The 18,437-nt window shown below is 48.1% G+C and overlaps 1 protein-coding gene across 1 annotated transcript in view; it reads right to left on the minus strand.

Moving 5' to 3' along the window:
* LOC133419726 (uncharacterized) overlaps window positions 1–18,437 on the minus strand; it is a 67,317-nt gene that overhangs the window by 38,098 nt on the left and 10,782 nt on the right. Inside the window, exons 7-10 of the mRNA XM_061709129.1 lie at window positions 7,872–8,045; window positions 4,880–5,053; window positions 4,569–4,751; window positions 4,246–4,422 (exon numbers count right to left, since the gene is read on the minus strand). Of these exons, the coding sequence (XP_061565113.1) occupies window positions 4,246–4,422; window positions 4,569–4,751; window positions 4,880–5,053; window positions 7,872–8,045 (708 nt within the window). The remainder of the gene's footprint in view (window positions 1–4,245; window positions 4,423–4,568; window positions 4,752–4,879; window positions 5,054–7,871; window positions 8,046–18,437) is intronic.

An 18,437-nucleotide genomic window follows, 5' to 3' on the forward strand; every position in this document is an offset into this window, starting at 1 on the left:
GCAGAGGCAGCGGGGGGGACCGGAGACGGGCCCGGAGAGAGGGAACCCCCCAACAAGGCGACACCCGTGCAGGCCCGACAACGGAGGGCCCCAGACCCAGGCATCCCATTAATTCATCCATTCACCTATCCGATACCTATACTAATAATAATATAATATACTATACATAATAATAATACTGATAATAATAATAATAATAATAATAATAATAATAATAATAATAATAATAATAATACTACTAATAATAATAATAATAACCATCTTTGTATAATATAATATTCATAAATTATTAAGTTTTGATGTCCTGCCAATGGAGGCTCAAATCCTCCATGGCAGGACCCTTCCATACCGCATTCTCACCGACACAGACATACAATCACGCACCGTTTCCCCCTCCCCGGGGGGGTCCAGCACCGCCAGAAGGCACCCCAGGCTGCACGGCGGGCCCCGCCAGGCCCGGGTAACCCGACCCACCTGTCCCAGGCCGGTGAGGGAACGCGGGTGATGTGGGACCCCCTCCCGCCCCTGGTGTTGAGTGCGTGTGATTAATGCCATAAAAACAGGGAGGGGGGAGGGCCAAGTATCGATTGACACCGACCCCCCCCCCTCCCGAACTACGTGTCCTTGTCAAATGTATTTATTAAGTGTTGAATGTGCAGTGTCTATTTTGCTGTTAAAACCGTGAGGCGGGGAGTGCCGGGCCACGCGGGACGGTGCCCCCCACGACCCGGCCCCCCCGCCCTTCGCCTATGTGCGTATGAATCGTGTAGGGGGGGAAAGAGGGGGAGCGGAGGCCGAAGCCAGGAAGCAGGACCAGCAAAGCCGGCCCTGATAAGACACCGCGTCCCCCCACCGGCCCGCGTCCCCCCACCGGCCCGCGTCCCCCCACCGGCCCGCGTCCCCCCACCGGCCCGCGTCCCCCCACCGGCCTGGAAGGAGATTTGTGAGGATTTATCCACATGGATCGACCACAGAATCCCAGTGTGCCCCACGGTATGTATATTAGGTCACCTGGGAGACACTCAAATAGATCCTAATTGGACACACCGGGTTCTCACTGCCTTATGTATCGCAAAGAAAACCATTCTAGTAAATTGGAAACAAAAATCCAGTTTATGTATCAACCATTTTAGGAATCTTTTATCAGATCATATTAGTAGTGAGATAATGTCTGCCTCCACTGAACAACATTCGGCTGAATTGCACTCTCTGTGGTCCCCGATTATTGGCTTCGTTACCTAGTGGGGGCGGGGGGGTGGTGATCTCGTAGCCCTTGGGGTTGGGGGTCGGCTTGGGGGGTCTGGGGCGCGGGCCTCTGGTGGCCCCTGGGGGGCGGTGGGGGGGGCCGCGGGGCCCTGTCCCTAGCCGGTGGGGGTCTGGGGGGCCTATGGGGGGGGTTGCCTCGTGGCGGTGGGGGGGGTGGCTGGGGAGGGCTCGGGCGGGGGGCTGTGGCTTGGGCGTCTCCGAGCCTCCCGGGGGGGGCTGGGCCGTGGACGTGGGGGTCCCACCCGGAGGGCCCGGCCCTGCCTGGGTGGGGGGTGGCTGTCTGCGCTGGGGGGGCATTGCTGCCTTGGTCCTCCGTCGCTGGGCCCTTGGGGTGTCCGCCGGGGTGGCCTTGGGGGGGGGTGGGGCCGGGTCCGGGGAGCGGGCCTCCCCTGACCGGGGGGTGCACGGGCGAGCGCGGCGGCGGGGTGGCACCATTCCCATGTATCTATGTCTTATGTTGTCAATATGAATGGGAGGATGTTGGACCGTTTCCCCCTCCGTCTGGGGGCTCCGGCGGCGCCGGGGGCGCCCGTGGAGGTACGGTGGGGCCCTGGCCCGGCTCGGAGGGCCGGCCCCGTCTACTGGATGGCCGGTGGGGGGACGCGGGTGTCTTATCAGGGCCGGCTTTGCTGGTCCTGCTTCCTGGCTTCGGCCTCCGCTCCCCCTCTTTCCCCCCCTACATGAACGGATCAACTTGATATATTGAAAACATATATGTGACCTCATTGTGTGTTACGAGTAAAACGTTTTCAGTCAAAGTAAAATGTGCGCTTCCTTGCATTATTTACACCTAAGTGATTTGATTTCTCCACATGTTATAGACAGATTATTAATAGGAAAGCAGTGAGAATGCACTTTTTCCTTAAAATGCTGTCCTACACGACTGATTTGGTGCCCGCCCTAATAAGCCTTGTGCGCCCTCTGAATATTTGCCCTGGCGCCAACCCTGGCCCTATTGCAGGGGTAGGCAATTCCGGTCCTCAAGGGCCGGTGTCCTGCATGTTTTAGATGTTTCCCTGCTTTAACACACCTGATTCTAATTAATCATCGTCATCAGCTTGTCATCCAGGGCTGCACAATTCTGTTAATGACACAGGTACTTTTATCATGGTGTGCTGAAGCAGGGTAACATCTAAGACATGCAGGACACCGGCCCTCGAGGACCGGAATTGCCTACCCCTGCCCTATTGTATCTCTAGGAATTTTCTTTTTCTCGTTTTTCTTCCGATGAAAGGAGGGCCTTTTTTCCCCCTAAACGTGCCCCAAAAGTTACCAAATTTTGCACCAAGGCAGGCCTGGTGAAAAATGTGATATTTAATGGTTTGCATTAATGGGCGTGGCCTAATGGCTCAACAGCGCCCCCTAGAAAACTTCGTGCCTCAAGCCCCACAATACGGTTTGACGTACATGCACGAAAATTGGTATACACCTGTATCATGTCGCAACTTAAAGAAAAGTCCTTTGGCGCCATGGTCGAAACCGAACAGGAAGTCGGCCATTTTTAATTAATGGTGACATATTGGCGAAATTTATGCCATTTCTTCGGCCGCTTCAGAGCCCGAACCGTAACGTGCACCCAGGTGTGTTATACATATAAATGTGCGTCTCCATCCTGCGACGATGTGCATTACTTTTCTCAGTCAAAAGCGTTACCGTGGCGACGCTAGACGCCAAAAAAGCGGCCCCCCCCATCATCTGATTGGTAGATATTTGATAGTTCCCCAAAAGTCACCAAATTTTACATGCAAGCCAGGCCTGGCGATAAATTTGATATTTCATGGTTTGCATAAATGGGCGTGGCAAGATGGCTCAACAGCGCCCCCCTAAAAAACGTTTCTCTGCCATAACTTTTGAATGGTTTGACATAAAGACTCGTGGGTGGTGTCATCGGACTCGGTATCAAGTACTTGACCTTCATTGGCCTGAATTAGCCCCGCCCCTTCTTCTTATTGGTCAATATCTGATAGTCCCTATTTTCTGCCATAACTATTGAATGGTTTGACATAGAAAGTCGTCGGTGGTGTCATTTCTGACATGCTTATGGGGGGCGGTGGACATGAGTGCGAGGGCCCGTTCATCGCTGCTTGCAGCTTTAATTATTGTTGTTATTGCTGTTTTATTTTACCATGTACATTTTTATTTATATAAGTAAATAGAAGTTTATAAATATTAGTCAGTATTTATTGTGATTTGTGCTGTTTCTATTGTTGTCATTGTAATTATTTCATTAGAATGGTATTTTTATAAGTGATTTTATGACTTTCTTCCTCTTATTCCATTGTTACAAACTCAAGTAGTAAAATATTTTACAATCTATACTATACTATAAGTCTAGCTGTCCCAAATTGGACATAGCTTAGGCAAGTTTATTTGTAGAATGAATTTTTATTTCTACTATCTCAATTGTTTTACTCTTAAATACACGTTCTCGTCATGGGCATCTTTGGGCTCGAACTCGCGAACTCACGCTTGTGTTGGCTTTTTTTCGTGCAGTTCCCATGCTCGATCTCTCCGAAGTCGCCGTTGATTTTGATCATTTCTGGATGAGTTACATCGACTAATGCCTGCAGTCCTAGGTGCAGTGGGTTCAGCAGCGGCTCATATTCTGAGGCTACAGTCCTGCAGTGGTTGTAGGTTCCAATTCCGGCCTGCGCACCTTTGCTGCATGTCATCCACACTCTCTCTCTCTACCCCCTTCCTGTCTGCATCTTGAATAAATGTCCACTAGAGCCCAAAAAATCTTTTTTTCTTTAAAAAAAAAAGATGAATATATAACTTTGAAACATTAAGAGCCAGAAAAAACACAATGTGGCACGTTTAAAAAGATTTACCTCAGAAGTGACATCTCCCTGAGTGATGTCTTTGGAGCTGTGCACAATTATCACCTGAAATACCTTCATCTGAACTGATGGTGTCTTCTCTGTTTGAGGTGAACAAACTCTCCAACAAAATTCCAAAAGCCCCAGTCAGTAAACTGACCTGAGAGTCTGCAGGTTGTAGTCTGGATTCTCCACCAGATCAGAAAGCTGCTTCACTCCTGAATCCTGCAGCTTGTAGTTGAATCTCAGGTCCAGCTCTCTCAGGTGGGAGCGGTTGGACTTCAGAGCTGAGACCAGAGAAGAACAGCTGATCTCTGACAGACCGCAGCACTGCAAGCTGCACAAAGACACCAGAGAAGAAGAACTCAGAGCAGTCAGATGGTCAGTGTGGATCAGCAGAAGATCAGCCTGATGTCTGCCGGTTAGTGTCAACACAACTTTCACACCAGATTCATCTGAACACACAAGTAAAACATGTCTGACCTCAGAGTCTCCAGTTTGCAGTCTGGACTCTCCAGGAATCCACACAGATGTTTTACTCCTGAATCCTGCAGTTGGTTCAGACTCAGGTCCAGAAGTTTCAGATGTTCCAGATGGGAGGGGTTGGACTTCAGAGCTGAGACCAGAGAAGAACAGCTGATCTCTGACAAACAACAGCCCTCCAGTCTGAATGAAGAATAAAAGAATAAACGCGTTCAATTAATTATTAGACATTATTTTTCTTCAAGCGAACTGACTTTGTTCTCAAGTTGATATGGATCTTCACTGGTATTTGTTTGAATCAGTGAACTGACCTCAGAGTCTCCAGTCTGCAGTCTGGACTCTCCAGAAATCCACACAGATGTTTCACTCCTGAATCCTGCAGGTCGTTGTAACTCAGGTCCAGAAGTTTCAGATGGGAGGGGTTGGACTTCAGAGCTGAGACCAGAGAAGAACAGCTGATCTCTGACAGACTGCAGCTCTTCAATCTGAATAAAGAAACAAGAAAATAAAAATCTATGGTATGGTTGTTTTTAACATCAGTCCAGCTGACAACACGACACATGGTTTCTGACGGAGACGTTACAACATTTAGGTTCATCATTCACCAGCCGCTGACTGGATGTTACTTCACTTATTCATCATCTCATATTCTGTCTGCTTTGTCATCAATGAAATGATGTTGATCAATTTTAATGTTTCGTGAGCAGTTAATGAAAATTGTCCCGTCCTTCTTGAAAATCCACTGAACCCCCGATCAGAGGAGTGGACTAGGAGCAAGTTCAACACGGCCAGACTTTCAGAATCTGGACTGACAGAAGCTGAACTAGAATCAGAACTCATGGAGGTCATGATGGTGCTTGTAAACTTCCTTTGTTAAGCAGCTTTCCCTCTTCACTGCCGGAAGAAGGCTTCTTCTTCCGGCTCTCAGCGAAGGCGGTCGCATTTTCTGCTCCCTCCAGCCCTTATCTGCCCTGCTGCTTTTTGTCCTGTCTTGTCTTCAGAGTCTCTCCTTTTCACTCCTCTGAAACTCTACAATCATGGAATTGATTAACTGGACCCTCAGTACCATTGACCAAATTTTTGCAACAAGAAGCCAGGGGGTAAGGGAGCCCTCCTGCCCCGACGGAACATTTTTTGCTGGCTATACGATGGACTCCTATAAGAACTGGCGCCCTTTGTGCCTCAAAATTTTATCTGTTGAGGATGTTGAGGACGCCTTCATAATTGGATTTATGATAGCAGGATTTCTCCTAATTGGAGTGGGGATCTTCCTGGCCTATCGACAATCGCGGAAGGCTGCGGGGGCCGTTCTGGCCCTCTCTGAGCTGCCCGAAGCTGCTGAAGGATTGAGCACGGGACTCAGCACTCAGACTGTAACGCTGGGAGAGCAGGGCCGGAAGCTGGATGCGATTCTTGAACAGAATCGTAGGCTAGCAGGGGTCTTTGAGCTCTATAACAAGATGGAGAAAACCTTGGAGAAGCTGGGCACCCGGCTTGGCGGGGACTGATCACAAATTCGTCTGAGCGGAGTTATTGATTGATTGAGGATCCAGAAGAAAAAGCAGACGGAAAATTACTGAGCTGCCTGCAAATTGTTGATTAGTTTTTGGCCTTGAAGGAGCGGCTGGCAAGCCTCTCCGCTATAATCTCCCGGGAGGAATGTAAACATGACGCTCTGCACCCAACCTAACCCTCCCCCTTTCCAAAACATCTGAGGATCCTGACTCCCAGAACTGTACCGCTGTTCGATAACATCAAGGACGCTTGGCTACTCTCGGGGAGGTCGTCGGTCTTACCGCGTTACAGACTCTCACATACACACTGACACACACACACCTCCCTCTCCCCATCCAACCGCCTTCCTGGCTCCCTCTCTTATCAGCCCCTCCCGACAAGGACGTCCGGGTTTGAGCGCCAGCTACCCGGCCCTCACTTGGATGAACTGTGCCGGGACCACCCCCCCCCCCGACTTGCCCACCCCCAATCACCCACATGCAAGTCCTGTGACATCTGTGCTTCGTGTCTACGAGGTGTTTTTTTGCAACTTGATATTGTGTATTGTATGATATTCAATGTGAAGATGTATTTTTTTTCTCCTCCCCCCCTATCCCAGTGTTACCCTTTGGAAAACAGGCGCATAATTCCATCAGTGCCGCCGCCGGTGTATCCGAAGTCAATAACAGTTTTCTAAACTGACTCAATAAAGCTGATTCTGATTCTGATTCACTCTTGAACAGTTGAACATGAACCCTCAGCTGAGACCGGCTCAGAGTCGTTGATCCAACACTGAGTTCTGGTCAAAAGCTCCAGATTAATAATCAATGACAGATCAATGTGTTCATCAGTTAAATGTCATCAGATCAACAGGATATTCTGGTTCAGTTTTACAGTTTAAACACCAACATTTCATTGATATCGTCTCAACATGTCCTTTTCCATCCAGAGTCAGTGATTTACTAACGCAGGTTTTCATCTGGTCAAACATGTTGGTGATTAATGACTGAAGACACTGAGCTCTGAGTGTTGGTTTTCATCACCTCCCTGTCTGAAACTCAGGGGAGGAAAACACAGGAAAACACAGCAGAAAGAAGTAAAGATATGTCTGATCAGGGAGCAGGTGACCCGTCATGAAGCTGACATGTAAAGGTCACATACAGCTGCTTCCACCTCTGGATGAAGTTCTCTGGAGTTTCAGGAGGGGAGGTGGGCAGCTCATGCAGCTGTTCCAACTGATCCAGATGATCCAGCTGTTCCAGCTGATCGAGATGTTCCAGCTGATCCAGATTATCCAGCTGTTCCAGCTGTTCCAGCTCTTCCAGCTGTTCCAGCTGTTCCAGCTGTTCCAGCTGTTCCAGCTGATCCAGCTGTTCCAGCTGATCCAGCTGTTCCATCTGATCCATCTGATCCAGCTGTTACAGCTGTTCCAGCTGATCCAACTGATCCAGCTGTTCCAGCTGTTCCAGCTGTTGAAACTACTGATGGAAGATGTCACAGAAGCCCAGAAAAATCACATTTGAGCTGATTGATCTTCATGTCTGATCTAAACTGGTTTCTCCTCATGTTTACAACCTGAGAAAAGTTGGAATTAAAAACTAACAAAAGCATAATAAATAAAATAAAGTGATTCTTCTGAGGGGTTTTAAATGAATTTTTTAGATCTTCAGTCAAAACATTTACAAAATAAACTAAATATGAGATATTTTTTATGTATTTTTTTTTTTTAATGTTTGTGATTGAAATTATTTTGTTACATCTTTGGAGGATTACAACTGGAAGAATGTAGAAACTTCTCCATGAACTGACCTGAGAGTCTCCAGTCTACAGTTTGGACTCTCCAGTCCACCAGTCAGAATCTTCACTCCTGAATCCTCCAGGTTGCTCTCACTCAGGTCCACTTCTGTCAGATGGGAGGGTTTAGACTTCAGAGCGGACGCAATAGCTTTACAGTGAGTCTTTGAGAGTTCACATTCAATGAATCTGTGATGAGAGAAATATGATATAAGTTTTAATAAAATCTGTTACAAATGTTGCAGCGTCGAGTAAAGGGCTGTACCAATACAAAGTCAAATCACATTGCCTGACAACGCCACCTCAGGAATTTCACCCAAAGAATTATTTAATATCTCTAGTCAAGACACACAAGTTCGTTTACTCAAGGCAAGAGACGTGAAATCCAGATACTTTATAAAAATAGGTTTTATTGCACAATGTTTTAAAAGAATACTAAAAAACCAGTCATGAAAATAAAGAGCAAAATAAATAAGGGGCAGGAGCTGTAGCGTACTGGTGCAGAGGGGTACTAGTGAAGGGAGTGGGAGTCTACAAAAATGAAAGATATTAACGTAAAAATAATTAAACACTCAACCACACGTGGCAAGCACACAGCACACAAAAGGGAAGGACTCCACCCAGGTCACCAACACCACCACCGGCCTACAGCAACTGCAACACAAACAAATTGTTACAAAAATAATCATATAATAAACATGCAAAATAAGACAAAAGGGCAGGTAACTACTACACTAAAAACACGGCCCGAAATTAAATAAATAAGGTTAAACAAACACTGGTCCCAAAGACTGTTAAACTAAATTAATTAAAAGAAAACGGCACTGTATCGCCACATTTATTATCGGGGTCAAGCCGGGTACTGGGCGAGACTTCAGGGGACCCCAGCAGAGCAGACAAGCACCGCAGTGAGGACAAGGCAGAAGAGCAAGCAAGCAAGCAAGCAACAAACTGCAGCAAACAGCAACAGGAGACGAAACAGCAGCGGTGGCTTTAATCAGCTGGTGGTTCTGACGTCACACCACCGGGGACTCCGTCAGCTGATGAGCCTTCCTACTATAAACAAAACTAAATTAGTATCCCAAGCTAAAAGTAAGTAAACTTGGAAGGCAGCAAAAGTAATAGCATACCTTCTAGTAGGTTCACACAGGCATAGAGTGAGGGAGAGAGGAAACCCGCACGGTCACCAGCATTTGTCCGTGACCACACTAGTGTTCAGCCAGCGTGGATAACAACCATAGTAGAGAGAGACCTACACAGGAGATGCTAATTCACGCAACAGGAGCATAGCATTTAGTCGCCGCTCTGCAAGGAAATACAAATGATTTTAACATACCGAGAGAGCAAGACCACCAACTAGAGTGAAGCAGCAGCAGCATTACCTGAGAGGCAAGAACATCCGGGGCGGAAATGACCCAATGGGGGAAGTGCAAGACACAGGGAAAGCTGCCACTTATATACACAGCTGGACCAATTATGGTTGGCTACCAGCTGTGTTGATTAAGGGCAGCTCCCTCGTTCTGCTACACAAACAAACTGATAACAAAACAGACAGACGTCTCATCTCATTTCAACGTGTTCCCCGACTCCAGCTCCCCCTTATCAGCCCAACACTATGGAGCTAGAACAGTCTCATAATTCACAAATGCACAGGACAAGTTTTACAAATGCACAGACCGATTTGCAAATGCACACACAGTTTCACACGTGCACAGAACAATTCACACGTGCGTAGGACAAGATATACAAATGTATTTTTGATGCACACACAAATATAACCTGATTTACACATGTTTTTTTGTCTGTGAGCTGCGGTGGATTTGTGTGTGAGTTTTGAGACTCCCCTGACGTGACTAGATCCACAAATAGGGTTTTTTTTAACACGGAAGGATCTGCAACCAATCAGATTAAAGGGGCGGATACACCTGCTGTTTGAACTGCGTTAGCGCTGTTCACTTAGAAAAGTGATTAATATTTCGAGTTGGTGCAGTAAAGATAAATAAACAGCAACAGGAGATAAAAGATAAATAAACAGGATGGAGAGGAGATCATTGTTCTTATTTTCTTGTGATTTCGGTAAAGAAAACAGCGCGATCGGAGATGGTTTGTCGGGCTGTTCAACCAGAGCCGTCAGGACTGGAGAGCTCCAAGTCCTGCCGATGCAGCAACTGATGAGAAACAGCGGATATTTTTATATATTTGCTCCGTTTGGTTTCACGACCTGTTACATGGGATTGTCCCGCTGATTCAGAACCAGACAGATGCAGCAGAGAGCTGGCTGCGCTGCCTGACGGGGACGAGCTGCAGCGGCAGGTGGAGCAGCATGCGCATGTCAGGAGATTAATTTACCGAAATATCTGGAGTAAAGTCGGTATCAGTCGACTGATAACCGAAGAACCTCTGTATCAGCTCAGATGTTTGATGATCGGTGGACTAAACCCCGAACAGCATCATCACGGCTGCATCTTCCCATGAGCACGACTCTGCACCGGGAATGTGTTGATCTGCCACCGCTGTTTTGACACGTTTGTCTCTGTGTTGTGGCGATGTCACATCATAAATGTGAGGATAACAGCTGCTTGTTTCTGACCTCCACCTCTGGTCCCTCTGCTAGCTGGACCTCCACCTCTGCTGCCTGGGCCTCCACCTCAGCTAGCTGGACCTCCACCTCAGCTAGCTGGGCCTCCACCTCTGCTGCCTGGGCCTCCACCTCAGCTAGCTGGGCCTCCACCTCAGCTAGCTGGACCTCCACCTCTGCTGCCTGGGCCTCCACCTCAGCTAGCTGGGCCTCCACCTCAGCTAGCTGGACCTCCACCTCTGCTGCCTGGGCCTCCACCTCTGCTGCCTGGGCCTCCACCTCAGCTAGCTGGACCTCCACCTCAGCTAGCTGGACCTCCACCTCTGCTGCCTGGGCCTCCACCTCAGCTAGCTGGACCTCCACCTCAGCTAGCTGGACCTCCACCTCTGCTGCCGGGGCCTCCACCTCAGCTAGCTGGGCCTCCACCTCTGCTGGCTGGGCCTCCACCTCAGCTAGCTGGACCTCCACCTCTGCTGCCGGGGCCTCCACCTCAGCTAGCTGGACCTCCACCTCTGCTGCCGGGGCCTCCACCTCAGCTAGCTGGGCCTCCACCTCTGCTAGCTGGACCTCCACCTCAGCTAGCTGGGCCTCCACCTCTGCTAGCTGGGCCTCCACCTCTGCTGCCGGGGCCTCCACCTCAGCTAGCTGGGCCTCCACCTCTGCTAGCTGGACCTCCACCTCAGCTAGCTGGGCCTCCACCTCTGCTAGCTGGGCCTCCACCTCTGCTGCCTGGGCCTCCACCTCGGCTAGCTGGACCTCCACCTCTGCTGCCGGGGCCTCCACCTCTGCTAGCTGGACCTCCACCTCAGCTAGCTGGGCCTCCACCTCTGCTAGCTGGACCTCCACCACCACTGGCTGGCTTGACATCGATGCCAGCGGGACCTCCACCACTGCCAGCAGCTCATTCAGGCTCCCTCAGCAGTGCAGCGATAGGTGAGTCCAGGAGTGGGTTATGCCCCAGAAACCCTGTGTTCAAAAAACAACGATCTGCAAATCTACACAGCACCCTTAACCAAGCCAAGGTAATCTGGGACCCACAATATAAGCCAAGAGGTCTACTTGGTGGACATTTAAATATCAGAAGTATTTTGCCCAAGTGTGACCAAGTTCATCATCTATTAAGTAACTCGAACCTGGACTTTTTATGTTTGTCTGAGACCTGGCTAAATATAAATTCACCGATGGCTGGACTACATGTACCAGGCTACAATATCTTTAGGAAAGACCGGGTGGGAAATCGGGGTGGAGGTGTAATATTTTATGTAAGGGAACACTTAAAGTGCAAACAGATAGAATGGGTCTGTGTACATAACCTTGAATGTATCGGTCTTAAAATAGCTCTCTCTCCACAAATGTCGATAACGCTGATTGGGATGTATAGACCTCCATCAGCTTCTAATGCTTTCTATGCAGAGCTCCAGGCTCTACTTAAGGAATGTGACACGAAAAATGAAGTAATCTTGCTTGGAGATTTAAATATTAACTGGCTTGACAAATCAAATCGGAGACAGTTAAAATCACTATTAACTAATCTTAATTTTACTCAATTAATCAAAGGTCCCACCAGACTAACTACTTCCTCGGAAACATGCATAGATCTTGTCTTTTCCAACAAGTGTGAGAGAATTCAAAAGACGTTCAATATGATCACAGGTCTGTCAGACCATAACCTCATTCTGTTCTCAAGAAAGCTATCTAAAAATAGATTTTCTTGTACTAAGAAAACAACATCAGAGCAGATGAGAGTACCAAGGAAGGAGATTCCAAACTTGACAGAGGCGCTAAACAATATCAACTGGGATAATTATCTCACCCATAATCATGTTAGTGACAACTGTAACGTATTCATGACTGTTATCCAAGATACAGTGTCTGCATTTACTAGAAAAATTAAAGCAAAACCATCAAAAAAGAATCACCTCCCGTGGTTGAATGAAACCATATGGACATTACTGAAAAAACGAGATCATGCTCTCAAAATATCACTTAAAACGAAAAGGGTGAATGATAGACAGACATTTACTTCTCTTAGAAATAAAGTGGTAAAGGAAATTGGATTTGCAAAAGCACATTTTTTTATTAATATAATCAGTACTGCAAGAGGAAATGCTAAAGAGATCTGGACAAATATTAAAAAATTGACGGGAAATAGTACAGTGCACAGAGAAATTAGGGAGCTACAGCTAGAAGAGAAAGTCATCCATGATCCAAGGGACATTGCAACAACGTTGAACGATTATTTTATAGACTCAGTTAAAGAACTGACTCAAAGCAACTTCCCCCAGATAGAATACCACCCACCAATGCCACTGAACGCCGACAACCCCTTTCTTAATTTGTGCGTAGTGTTGCAGTCACAAGTTGATAAAGCTGTGTGTGGCCTCAAAAGCTCTAAAGCCAAAGATGCATTTTGTATGGATGTAACATTTCTAAAATATCACAAAGAATCTTTCATAGCACCCTTAACTACTATTATAAATAAATCCATAAACGAAAGTTCCTTCCCTGAACCCTGGAAGTGCTCTGTCATTACACCAGTCTTTAAGTCAGGTAATCCTGCAATACCCAGCAACTACAGACCGATAAGCATACTTCCAGCAGTCTCCAAAGTCATGGAAAAAATAGTAGCAGAGCAAATTGAAGATCATCTTAACAACAGCCCATATACCTTGAACAGGATGCAATTTGGCTTTAGAAAACATCATTCTACTGAGACGGCGGTTTGCTTCTTTCTGGAAAATATGAAATCAAAGCTTGATGGAGGCGGTGTCATTGGTGCTGTTTTCATCGATCTTAGAAAAGCATTTGACACCATTAACCATCAGATACTGTTGACCAAACTGTCTAGCTTTAACTTCTCCCAAAGTTCTCTGAATTGGATTGAATCATACATATCTGCAAGATCACAGTGTGTTAGGATACAGAACATGAAGTCAACATTACGTAACAACAATCTTGGGGTACCGCAGGGGTCAGTGCTAGGTCCACTGCTTTTCAGTTTGTTTATAAATGATCTGCCAAGTTGTTGTCCTTCGAATGTCACCTGCCAAATGTATGCCGATGATACTGTTCTGTATGTCCATGCAAAGGATAAAAAACACGCTGCGCAAGAACTGACAGATGCTATGACAAATGTGTATAACTGGCTTGAGAAATCCCAACTATACTTGAACACATCCAAGACTGTGTGTATGTACTTCTCAAAAAGAGCAAATACTGAGAGCGATACCAACGTTTCTGTGCAAGGCAAAACAATTGAGGTGGTACAAGAGTTTAAATACTTGGGAATCACTCTTGACTCACAACTTCTTTTTAAACGACAGGTAAAAAACACTGTGAATAGAATTAAGTTTAACTTGTCCAACTTTAGGTTTATTAGAAACAATCTAACTCTTGAGTCAGCAAAATTGTATTTTGATACTATGATCATGTCACACATGTCCTATTGCGTAACAGTTTATAAACAAGCTCTGAAAGTATTGGATAAAAAAACAAAAACGTACCATCACTGTCAGATATTAAAAAAACATGAGCGCTTAAGCTGGGACAACACTGTTAAACACACCGACGCTATCCTGATTTACAAAATCCTCCATGGCAAAGCACCTCCTCCATTACAAGATTTAGTGAAAAAAAATTCAAACAGATCAACAAGAGCTGGTTCTAGAGGTGACTGTGTAGTTCCTTTTAGAAAGAGTGCCTTTAGCCCAGCCACTTTCTCTGTTCGTGCTTCCCATACCTGGAATTCAATACCAAACACAATACGTGAACTCCCGAATCTGTCCTCTTTTACCAAACATCTTAAAGCTTGGCTATTGGAAGAACAACACTGTTGCCACAACCGTGCCTAAAACATGTATATTTTTCATTGTTGTTGCTTTTCTTTTCCTTTTCTGTCCTATTGTGTTTTTAAGGACACTTGTAATTGCTCCTCCTGCTAACTGTTCTACTTGTCGTTACTGTTGTTTTATTGATTTTATTATTTTATGTTGTTGACATTAACCTGCCTAAGGGGACTAAAGATGAAAATTAGCCGTTGGCTATAATCTTGCATATTTACATGTATATGTTCATTAATATGTACTGTCCCTGTTATAAATAAAATAAACTCAAACTCAAACTCAAGCTGGTGTCTGACCGGGACCAGCGACCACCGGCCAGAGCCAGAACGACCTGCAGCAATATTCACCCCGTCAACAGGCTCGTTCTCCTGAAGACACCTGTAGTTCAAATACATAAATATCTCTGCTGTTTCTCATCATCAGTTGCTGCATCGGCAGGACTAGAGCTCTCCTGACGGCTCTGGTTGATCAGCCCGACAAACCATCTCTGATCGCGCTGTTTTCTTTACCGAAATCACAAGAAAATAAGAACAGTGATCTCCTCTCCATCCTGTTTATTTATCTTTTATCTCCTGTTGGTGTTTATTTATCTTTATTCCACCAACTCGAAATATTAATCACTTTTCTAAGCGAACGGCACTAACGCAGTTCAAAGGAGAAGGGTACGGCTGCAGACCCGGAGGCAGCAGATCTGAGCAGCAGATCTGAACCGCAGTTCTAGACGTCACAGAGCCCCCTACTGGATTACTTTATAACTGCAACTAAATCAACAGTTCAGATCGAGACTTCTCGTTTTTTTCCGGCAGCGTGCTCTTTTCTCCTTTTCTCAAGATGGATGAAGACCGGAGTGTGAGTATTACCGTGAATCACATTTTTTGTGTATTCTTTTCAAGATATATTGGCACTTAATTGATCTGCAAAAGTGATTTAATCAATCAGTGAAATGCCTAACATGATCCACAAACTATATTGTTAAGTTAAATTTGACAGAGAAATTAACGTTAATGACTATTTGCCACGATAGTCAGAAAAGTGCTTAGGCTAAAATGTTTTACTCGTGATGTGGATTACATGAGAAAAGCATGAAGGTCCTATTTATATATATATATATATATATATATATATATATATATATATATATATATATATATATATATATATATATATATATATATATATATATATATACTCATATATATATATATATATATATACTCACTCACTCATCTTCTCCCGCTTTATCCGTTACCGGGTCGCGGGGGCAGCAGCCTCAGCAGGGATGCCCAGACTTCCCTCTCCCCGGACACTTCCTCCAGCTCTTCCGGGGGGAGTCCGAGGCGTTCCCAGGCCAGCCTGGAGACATAGTCTCTCCAGCGTGTCCTGGGTCTTCCCCGGGGTCTCCTCCCGGTGGGACATGCCTGGAACACCTCCCTAGGGAGGCGTCCAGGAGGATCCGATACAGATGCCCAAGCCACCTCAGCTGACTCCTCTCAATGTGGAGTAGCGGCTCGACTCCGAGCTCCTCCCGGGTGACCGAACTCCTCACCCTATCTCTAAGGGAGCGTCCAGCCACCCTGCGGAGGAAACTCATCTCGGCCGCTTGTATCCGCGATCTTGTCCTTTCGGTCACTACCCAAAGTTCATGACCATAGGTGAGGGTAGGGGCGTAGATTGACCGGTAAATCGAGAGCTTCGCCTTTCGACTCAGCTCCCTCTTCACCACGACGGTCCAGTACATCGACCGCATTACTGCGGACGCTGCACCGATCCGCCTGTCAATCTCACGCTCCATTGTTCCCTCACTCGTGAACAAGATCCCGAGATACTTGAACTCCTCCACCTGAGGCAGGACTTCTCCACCCACCCGGAGAAGGCATGCCACCCTTTTCCGGTCGAGAACCATGGCCTCGGTCTTGGAGGTGCTGATTCTCATCCCTGCCGCGTCGCACTCGGCCGCAAACCGCCCCAGCACATGCTGGAGGTCCCGGTCTGATGAAGCCAACAGGACAACATCATCTGCAAAAAGCAGAGATGAAATCCTGAGGTTCCCAAACCGGATCCCCTCCGGCCCCTGGCTGCGCCTAGAAATCCTGTCCATAAAAATTATGAACAGGACCGGTGACAAAGAGCAGCCCTGCCGGAGTCCAACATGCACTGGGAACAAGTCTGACTTACTGCCGGCAATGCGAACCAGACTCCTGCTTCGATCATACAGAGACCGGACAGCCCTTAGTAGAGGGCCCCGGACTCCATACTCACTCAGCACCCCCCACAGAATGGCACGAGGGACACGGTCAAATGCCTTCTCCAGATCCACGAAGCACATGTAGACTGGTTGGGCAAATTCCCATGAACCCTCGAGCACCCTGCGGAGGGTATAGAGCTGGTCCAGTGTTCCACGACCGGGACGAAAACCGCATTGTTCCTCCTGAATCCGAGGTTCGACCATCGGCCATAATCTCCTCTCCAGTACCCTGGCGTAGACTTTCCCGGGGAGGCTGAGAAGTGTGATCCCCCTGTAGTTGGAACACACTCTCCGGTCCCCCTTTTTAAACAGAGGGACCACCACCCCGGTCTGCCATTCCAGCGCTACTGTCCCCTTCCTCCATGCAATGTCGCAGAGGCGTGTCAGCCAAGACAGCCCTACGACATCCAGAGACTTGAGGTACTCAGGGCGAATCTCATCCACCCCCGGTGCCCGGCCACCGAGGAGCTTACGAACCACCTCGGTGACCTCGGCTTGGGTGATGGATGAGCACGCCTCCGAGCCCCAACCCTCTGCTTCCTCAGTGGAAGGCATGTCAGTCGGGTTAAGGAGATCCTCAAAGTATTCCTTCCACCGTCCGACAATGTCCCCAGTCGAGGTCAACAGCTCCCCACCAGCACCATAAACGGTGCCGGCAGAGTACTGCTTCCCCCTTCTGAGGCGCCGAACGGTCCTCCAGAATTTCCTCGAGTCCGACCGAAAGTCCTCCTCCATGGCCTCCCGAACTCCTCCCAGACCCGAGTTTTTGCCTCCAAGACTGCCCGAGCCGCGGCCCGCTTGGCCTGCCGGTACCTATCTACTGCGTCAGGAGTCCCACCGGCCAACATAGCCCGGTAGGACTCCTTCTTCAGTCTGACGGCATCCTGTACTTCCGGTGTCCACCACCGGGTTCTAGGATTGCCGCCACGACAGGCACCGGAGACCTTGCGTCCACAGCTTCGAGCCGCCGCGTTGACAATGGAGGTAGAGAACATGGTCCACTCGGACTCGATGTCCCCCGCCTCCCCCGGGATCCGAGAGAAGCTCTCCCGGAGGTGGGAGTTGAAGATGTCCCTGACAGAGGGCTCGGCCAGACGTTCCCAACAGACCCTCACAATCCGTTTGGGTCTGCCCGGTCTGTCCAACCTCTCCCTCCACCAGCGCATCCAACTCACCACCAGGTGGTGATCAGTTGACAGCTCAGCCCCTCTCTTCACCCGAGTGTCCAAGACATGCGGCCGAAGGTCAGATGAAATGACAACAAAGTCGATCATTGACCTCCGGCCTAGGGTGTCCTGGTGCCACGTGCACTGATGGACACCCTTATGCCTGAACATGGTGTTCGTGATGGACAAACTGTGACTAGCACAGAAGTCCAACAACAAGACACCGCTCGGGTTCAGATCGGGGAGGCCGTTCCTCCCAATCACGCCTCTCCAGGTATCACTGTCATTGCCCACGTGAGCGTTGAAGTCCCCCAGTAGAACAATGGAGTCCCCAGTTGGAGCACTATCAAGTACCCCTCCCAGGGACTCCAAGAAGGCCGGGTACTTCGCACTGCTGTTCGGCCCGTAGGCACAAACAACAGTGAGAGACCTTTCCCCGACCCGAAGGCGCAGGGAAGCGACCCTCTCGTTCACCGGGGTGAACTCCAACACATGGCGGCTGAGCTGGGGGGCTATAACCAAGCCCACACCAGCCCGCCGCCTCTCACCCTGGGCAACTCCAGAGTAGTGGAGGGTCCAGCCCCCTTCAAGGAGCTGGGTTCCAGAGCCCAAGCTATGTGTGGAGGTGAGCCCGACTATCTCTAGCCGGTATCTCTCAACCTCACGCACAAGCTCCGGCTCCTTCCCCCCCAGCGAGGTGACATTCCATGTCCCCACTGTGAGGGTTGATGTCCAGGGATTGGGTCGTCG

The sequence above is a fragment of the Cololabis saira genome, chromosome 19 (assembly GCF_033807715.1).
Source record: "Cololabis saira isolate AMF1-May2022 chromosome 19, fColSai1.1, whole genome shotgun sequence".
Taxonomy (NCBI): domain Eukaryota; kingdom Metazoa; phylum Chordata; class Actinopteri; order Beloniformes; family Belonidae; genus Cololabis; species Cololabis saira.